Raw genomic sequence first — 8,381 nt, forward strand, 5'->3', positions numbered from 1 at the left:
TATGTTTTTTTAATTTCATATACCTGTAAATAAGTTGGTAAGCTTCTTCATCTTCTTCTCTTCCCCTTTCCATTGTTCCACGCTTTCTGTTTCATGTTTAGGCCTTTTTTACATTCTCTATATTTTACCTTAATTATACTTTTTGGATTTTCCTTCCGTTTTGGGAGGTGTCTCTAACTTGAGTTAATCGTCAAAAGCTAGGATCAATTTTGTTGTCTTACTTCCGATAAATTTTATTCTTTAGTTTGCACAAATCTTAAACAACACCAACATCCCGTAAATCATACCGCCCCACCAATATCCAAAGTAACCAGCCCCGCGCTTGCGCGGGGTCTCAGCACCTAGTAGTTATAAAACCTCAGTACATTTTAAGCATTTCAAATGGATAGAAAGTTTTGGATTCATTACGCATTTATGTTCTCTTATGACGAGGTCTAAATCAGTTAGTTTAAATCTTCTTTGGGTAATAGACTCCTAATGAAATTTAAACATGTGACCTCTAAAATCCCAGTACAGATGGCCCAAAATTTTGAAATTTTGATCAATAGACCAACTCGTCGTTGGTACATTTTCAAAAATGGTTTACTACTAAATTATGCTTCATATATAAAAAGAAAACATCAACCACCTTCGTACACTAATATCACACACAAACTTCAGTTCAGGCATGGACTTAAAAAGACAGCTAAGATAAATACATGTCTTTGCACTTACATTATTAAATATTACATGAGCCGCAAAAGATTTGTTTAAACGGTGCATCTTATGGGATACCGATGATGGGGAAGAATGGAAGATAATAGCTCGTGGGAGCCAGCCCCCACTCCGGAGGAACAGGCAAATCAACGGTCTTGGACGAACTGAAAGATCTGAGGTTTCTTGGACATGATTTCAAGAAGATCAACTTCGAAGAGAGAACATATTTGTCACCTTCGAGCTTAACAATCTTCGACATAATGTTCTTTTTGGAAGCATAAAGTTGCTTGAAGCTACCTTGGAGCTTCGCTTCGCAATCCGATTTAACTCTCGAGGGAAGTTCCGACATAAACTCGCCCTTCTTGTCGGTTGAGACGGTGAAACGCGTCTTGGAGTGGCTACAACTAACGCTGATCATGATTCCTGAAAAGAAGATATAAAGTCTAGTCACAAATTGAATGACAAGAAGAGTTACTGTTCATTATAACAATGTCTCCTGTCACTTAAGTTCTATTTCCTTTTGAATTTCAAAACAAAAAAAGTTCTATTTCCTTTTGTGCTATAGTACAAGTTAAACATTTTAAAAGACGAACTAAAAATTGTCTAATAGTTTAGGGTTAGTAGTAAATTGACCTGAATAATCGTAATCACTGGGACAGTCGTAACAAGAGACTTTTCCTTCGACTACCGAAACCGAGACCACGAGGGAGGGTGAGATCAAAGCGGCCGTGAAAAGGAACAAAGGTAGGAAACTTAACTGCATAGCCATTGGAGAAGGGATAGATCTCTTGAGGAACACTATCAAGAAATATGTGTATATATAAAGTAAATAGAGATATTTTTACGATACAAGGACTATCACAAGTTTTACAGTTGCTTCATTACTGAATGGGACCCAAAAAACGAGCATGGTAGTTGGTTTGGCGTTAAATGAATGTGTATCTAAAATCTTATCCCCCTGATATTAGATTTAAATTTAATATAGCTGGTTGATATGCAAAGTGGGATCTGAGTTTTTTGATATTAGATTTAAATTTAATATAGCTGGTTGATATACAAAGTGGGATCTGAAATTTTGGGAGTTATAAACATTTTTCAAAAACCTCAGCAAAAAAACAATTTCTATAAGTTGGAAGCCTATAGTTATATATATAACTTCCAAAATATTTGGAGGTCAAAGGAAATGTTTCATCCTCGATTTGAAAAACCGATCTCTGTGGCTGGCTACAGTGTCGTGCTTAGCGTAATAGGGGAGTAAGGCAAAATAGCTAATATTATTTTTAATAATAAAAATATCTAGTAATTTTAGTATAACAATCTTATATATTAAATAGGGGTGCGCACTTTACCCGATATCCGAAGTGGCACCCGAACCCGATCCGAAAAACCCGAACCGAAATCTGAACCGAAGTAGCAAAATACCCGAACGGGTAATGAATTAGGAGAGATTGGATACCCGAACCCGAATGGATAATATCCGAACCCGAATGGATATCCGAAGATAACCGAACATATGTATAATTAACCTTATATTTCTAGTTTACATCTCTTATTTTATATAAAATATTTATATTAATACTACACATACTTTAAGTTCATATGATATACATGCAATTACGGAAAAAATTATTTGGTACTTACTTAAAAAGCATGTCAAGTTTTTTTATTTCAAAAATTAACAAAAAGTTACATCCAAAATTTTAAAACAATAACTAAATTAATGCATTTTTAGTTTTAAAATGTTATGTCCAAATCTATTAACCATTTAATCTATTAAAAATAAAAAAAAAGTTAAGTAAAATTTATATTCTTAAATACAAGAAATTTAAGAAATGAAATTTTTTTTTTTTTTTCAAAATCTAAATATCCGAACCCGATCCGAAATAATCGAAACCGAACTAAAAATACCCGAACCCGACCCGAAGTATAGAAATACCCGAACGGGTCCTACACCTCTATACCGAAATACCCAAAAATCCGAAATACCCGACCCGAACCCGAACAGGTACCCGAACGCCCACCCCTAATATTAAAATAGAAGTCATGACTTCTTTTCATGTGTGATTTTTTTAGTTTGGACCATTCCTAGAAAATATCATATTTTACATAAGTTCATTATTATATCTTTTAATATCTTTATCATTTTATTTGAAATTCAAATGAATATATTTAAAATGTTCTAACAAAATCTTTTTAAAATCTTCTTAGAATCTTTTTAAATTTACTTTCAAAAATTAGTTAGTTTTAATTTAAATTATCATAAAATATAATTAGAAATTAAAATTGAATATAGTTTTGGTTTATAAACGAAAATTTAAATAAAATGAAATTAATTAATTTCACAAATACATTTACTAATAATTTTTAATGATTTTGTTAGAAATACATATTTATTTTAATTTTAATTTTTTCAAATTTATTTTCTAATAAAATAAAAATCATGATTTTTTGATGATTGATATTTTTATTTGGACCATCATTTAAATTTTATATTAAATGTATATCACTAATGCTAATATACATAATATTTTAACTACTTTAATCATAATATCTTTTATTTAAAAAAAAAAAAAATTCTAACAAATCTCTTGAAAAAAAGATCTAAATTTTCAAAAACTGAATATAAATATTTTCAACTAATTTTGTAATTAGTAATGAAATGTTACTTAAAGAATAAAATTATATTATATTTTATCAATTTTATAATAATATCTATCATTTTAAAATAAAAATGTTATATTGAAGAAAATATGATAAAATTATTTTAAATTGATAAGTTAACATATTTTATTTTCATAAATATAAAATATTTATGCTAAAAATATAATATGTTGGTAGAACGGGTTAATATTAGTAAACTATATAATACATGTATAAAAATTTAACTTATCTTAAACTTTTTAATATATAGTAAATTATTATATAAAATTAATAAACATTAAAAAATTACTAAAAAAATCTAGCGATTTGAATTACGGATCATGATTATAATAAATTAAATACAAAATTGTTTTCATATATGTTGTTTCATGCATTAAAAAATTTAGTTTAGTAATCAAACGCAAATTCAATAAGACAAATATATAATAAGCAACATATATATGTGATGATTTTAATTTACAGCATGAAAAATATAAAATTATTATATTTGACATAATTATACAAATATTTAAATATGTGAGTAACGCTAAAAATATATAATAATCTATTATATAATTGTGAAAATATATACCCGCACGGTTGTGCGGGTGTAAATCTAGTAGTATTTTTAATATACGTTGACAAATAAACAACAGCTTAAAAAATTATCAAAAACTTAGATTGAAAACATTATATGTCTTGTTATAAGCAAAATTCTACATAGACAAAGAAGTTTTCAACATTAATAAGAAAACTAGAAGTTAATCCTCAAAAGAGAATAGAAATTGATGTTTGATTATTAAAAGAAAGCATATTATCACGTTGTTTATGTCATAATCTATAAATTTGGAGCCCCAAAATGAACTAATATGAGAAGAGGCTTGCCTCAAAATCAAAAGGGTAGGCACGCCTCTGGCTGGCTAATCACTAGAGAGGCGCGAAATGGTGTGTAGTCGTGTCATTTTATATTTTCCGGCCAGTAGATCAGAGAACTTAATCAATTCTTTGTTTTTGTAGATTTCTAGTTTGTAATCACAAATCTATTTTATCTTCTCTATTATATGCAGTATGATTTTCTTACAAGAAAAATCTTTTAAAGTTAAATAGAAGCAGAAATTGAAATTGAAATCTGATTTGTGAACTAACAAACTTCTGAACGAGATCAGAGGATGAAAAAGAAAATTTCTTCAAGAGGATAAGGAGAAGAAGAAAACGAGACCTTGTCTCGAAGGTTTTTTTTCTAGAAACATAAAAAGTTTATAAAATATTAAAAAGAATATTGTGTGGATATTCTAAAGATTTCTTTTTAAAAAACATCTTATTTTTGTTAAAATCGTTATTTTGAGTATAAAATTACTATGATAATAAATAATTAAGAAATACTGAAATTGGACAATTTGGTACATTTATTTAAAATTACTATGACAATAAATAATTAAGTAATACTGAAATTGGACAATTTGGTAAATTTATATATATCAAAGTGTATTTTTCTAAAAATTTAAACAATGGTATAGTTTTCAAATTATATCTTATTTGAGTGTATTTCTCTAAATTTTCTCAAATATTTACTCTAAAAAACAAATCTCAAACAGAAGCTATACATACAAAAAAAAAAGAGAAGTATTGACAACAGCAGTATGTGTGATTTTAATAGGGGCCTTAAATTTTTGGATACGTTTCCACCGTACTGTTTACATTTAACGGTCGGTGGCTGACTATGGCTTTTTCTCTCACATGGGTGTGGACAAAAAAGGAACAAGATTCAAATATCTGGAACCATTGAAATTTAAACCAAGCATTTCAGAGGCTAAAAAATAAATTTGGGATATAGTAGTAGTTTTGATATTTATTGTTAAGACCAAATAATGAAATAAATGCAGATGAAGTGAAATCCAAAGGCACAGTCCTAACTTTATTTAAGAACAACCAACCAGTAAAATATCGTATGAAAACTGAAATATAAATCATGATGGAGTTGTAAACCAAAAGTTGGATTTGCCAGATATTTTTCTAAGATTTGACTTCCAGCTATGAACGATTTATTAGGGCTAAGTTGTTCCAAATATTATCCCAGTGAACGATATAGGTGACGTTCGTTTCCTTATCATGGGGTATTTCGGAATTTTTTTTTAATATAACTGAACCAGCCAAACTGGACATTTTGGTTTCTGAGTTCCATTCTATTTTGAGTTTCAAACCTATGGATGATTTTTGGTTTTGTTCGATTCAGTACCTCAAAACTGAATATTTTTTTTATTTTTTTTATTACATGTTCACATTGAACCTTTTTTCTAAACTAATGTGTACTAACTCAACCGAAAAAATATTTTAAGTGAGTCGGTTTTCGTTTTCTAGAGGTATTATTATAAAGGAAAAAATGGTATCTTCCTCTTGGGATAGACTTTGTAAACACAACTTTTGACTAATTCAATAAGCACACACACAAAACAAACATAGAAAACGTTGATGAAAGCACTAGTTAAAAAGTGTGAAAAAAACCCCAGCACATATATCACACCAACATGATACATGAAAACTGGATAAACTATACTAGCTTGCTTCTTCGACGCTAACTTGTTTCTTAAAGTTTTTATTCTTCCACACCAACATAAAATTCAAATTACACACGACTAATCCTTTTAACGAAAACATTAAAACCAAGCTTCCAATTCCATAATATAATTATTCAGGTTCTTATCAATTACTTAAGACGAGGTCAACCAAGTGGGTAAGAAGGATGCATGGCCAAACCACACATTCCTTCGGGTGTATTCACGTCTCTCTTGATCCTCATGTATCCACCTTCTCCCCAATTTTGCCCCCATGAGTTCTTCAATAGCCAATACTTAGTTCCTTCTTCACTCATTCCATATCCAACGATCGTAACCGCATGATGCAAATGCGTCCCACACTCTCCATCGAATATCCCATCCGAGTAGTGCCTAAACGCAGCCCCAGACCCTTCTATCCTCACAGAAACAGGCTGTTGAGACACCGCTTGTAGCAACGCGTCCTCGTTATTCATCGGAACTGTCTCATATCCGCTGATCGTTGCAGCAACGAAATCAGCTGATTGTGTTGTTGCAAGACAGGTTTGCTGTATTCTTTGGTATGGGTAGTTTTGCTCTGTGCTAATGCCTTGGTTTTTGATGTACTCGTATGCATTCAGCGATAGTCCTCCGTCACACCCATTATTGTATTCTCTGTCGCAGTCTATTAGTTGTTGTTCTGCGAGTGATATAAGCTTGCCCGTCTTAATCTTTGTTACACCTTCAACAGCCGCTACGGCCGCAAACGCCCAACAAGCTCCTATTACATTTGTAACAGTTATCTTGGTTATTTAGCGATCTGGATGTATTCTTAATATATTCTTTAGTTTGTTCTTCATTTATAAAATTTATTGATAATTTATTATAAAATTGAAAATGGCTATATAAATAATGGGCCGTGATAGTAAAACAAATTATGTCGTTGGCTGAAATGGTTAGAGTGTGGTCAGAGGTGGCGGGTTGAATTTTTGATTTTGCGGATTTAGTTACAAAAACAAACCACATTGAGGTTTTTTCTTTTCAGAAAATTCTGTAAGTTTTATTACTCCTTTTCAAACCACATGTTAATTAAAACGTTATTCCGTATTGGTTGCTAAAAGTTGCAGTATAAACGTTTGTCAAAGTAACAATCAACATTTGTTTAGAAGACATGATATGTGACGTTTAAAACTCCAAAGAAAAAATAAAAAACATCACGAAATTGCTAACACTGTCTGTATGATTAAGCGAGGTTGCACATCTATTTTCAAATAATTTGCATTTTATCCCTTTTGAAAATATGTTTGCTAATTTGCATTTTATCCTTTGGGTATAATTTTTTTGTAAATACATTTATTATTTGATAAAAGTATATTTTATTTAACATGTCATTTAACTGCATGTCATTCTTCTAAAAGAAAATGAATGATTAATGCCGATGTGCATTCTGACACACTATTTAAATATTTTTTCCCATTGGAATGTAAATATATTTATGGAAATCTTAACTTCCAATGCTGAAGGTTGAAATCAAACTTATGGGTGTTTAAAAAAATGAACAGGGCTTTTTACTAGAAAAATTGATTAATTACCGCAAGTGTCTTGATCCTTAACGGATGTAACGGCCCCCTCGTCTCTCCAATCCTTGCTCTCGTCGGCATCACTAACATTCTCATATTTAAACCGTAGCATTTTGCCGGACTCTGATTTTGACAATCCATTTATACTCTCGGGTACAACTAGTCCCGTGTAGGCCGCTCGAAACTCCTCATCGGTGAGATCAGAGAACTTGTTGACATCCATCTTGTATGTTGCGTTCTTATTCATGTTGAAGCTCTGGACGAGCTCCAAGTTCTTCTTAAAGATCTCGAACCTGTTCCGTTTTTCGGATTCACCAGAGTAAACACGATGGAATCGAGCCATCCACTGCTCATGTTTTACCTTGGCAGCAGCTTCAAAGAGATCCACACGAGATGTGGCTCCTGAAGTTGTGGAACCCAAAATAATTGATAGAACTAAGAAAGTAGAAGAAAGCATGCCATAAGAGAAAATGTATGACATGTTTGAGAAAGTTTTAGGGTTTATATGACTTTAATTGGTTGCCAAGAAACGGGTGTGAGAAGGTAGCTTTTATAGAGATTAGAGACTGAAGTATTTGGTGACATTTTTTCTGTTTGAATATTCTACGCGGCAGGACTCGGTTGCGTGGTTCTTATGACTTCAGTTGGCCAATTGCTACATGCTCGAAGTAGACTAGTCAAGTAAGGGCATTATTAATGCATGTCTCTTAGGGAGGGTCTCTTGATGAATATAAGAGACGTTTCTTAGTTTTTAACTAAAAAAATATAAGATATGTATCTTATATCTTTTATTTAGAAGATGTCTTTTAGTTTTTTTAGTTAAAAGTTAAGAGACGTCTCTTATATTCGCTAAGAGACTCTTCCTAAAAGATATGCATTGATCATGGTTTAAACATCTAATTTTATCAGAGAAAATAACAAAAATTTGGAGACG

General features: G+C 31.1%; 2 protein-coding genes across 2 annotated transcripts; both read right to left on the bottom strand.

Moving 5' to 3' along the window:
- Positions 1 to 581: 581 nt before the first annotated feature.
- LOC106358437 lies at positions 582 to 1,557 on the bottom strand. The gene is made up of 2 exons (XM_013798235.3): positions 1,330 to 1,557; positions 582 to 1,119 (listed from the first exon to the last, which is right to left on the bottom strand). The coding sequence occupies exons 1-2, from the start codon at positions 1,463 to 1,465 to the stop codon at positions 764 to 766; spliced, it is 492 nt and encodes a 163-aa protein (XP_013653689.1). The 5' UTR covers positions 1,466 to 1,557; the 3' UTR covers positions 582 to 763.
- Positions 1,558 to 5,913: 4,356 nt separating this feature from the next.
- On the bottom strand, positions 5,914 to 8,138 carry LOC106358436 (ervatamin-B). The gene is made up of 2 exons (XM_013798233.3): positions 7,460 to 8,138; positions 5,914 to 6,648 (listed from the first exon to the last, which is right to left on the bottom strand). Exons 1-2 carry the CDS (start codon positions 7,926 to 7,928, stop codon positions 6,056 to 6,058), a joined length of 1,062 nt encoding a protein of 353 aa, XP_013653687.1. The 5' UTR covers positions 7,929 to 8,138; the 3' UTR covers positions 5,914 to 6,055.
- Between the last annotated feature and the right edge of the window lie 243 nt (positions 8,139 to 8,381).

This window comes from Brassica napus, chromosome A7, assembly GCF_020379485.1.
Source record: "Brassica napus cultivar Da-Ae chromosome A7, Da-Ae, whole genome shotgun sequence".
NCBI classification, from domain to species: Eukaryota; Viridiplantae; Streptophyta; class Magnoliopsida; order Brassicales; family Brassicaceae; genus Brassica; species Brassica napus.

Excerpts from the sequence above, each read along its gene's own strand:
- LOC106358437 (XM_013798235.3), bottom strand. The coding sequence starts at position 1,465 with ATGGCTATGCAGTTAAGTTTCCTACCTTTGTTCCTTTTCACGGCCGCT. Across the intron at positions 1,120-1,329 it reads CAGTGATTACGATTATTCAG|GAATCATGATCAGCGTTAGT; the intron begins GTCAATTTACTA and ends TCTTCTTTTCAG.
- LOC106358436 (XM_013798233.3), bottom strand. The coding sequence starts at position 7,928 with ATGTCATACATTTTCTCTTATGGCATGCTTTCTTCTACTTTCTTAGTT. Across the intron at positions 6,649-7,459 it reads TAAGGATCAAGACACTTGCG|GAGCTTGTTGGGCGTTTGCG; the intron begins GTAATTAATCAA and ends CAAATGTAATAG.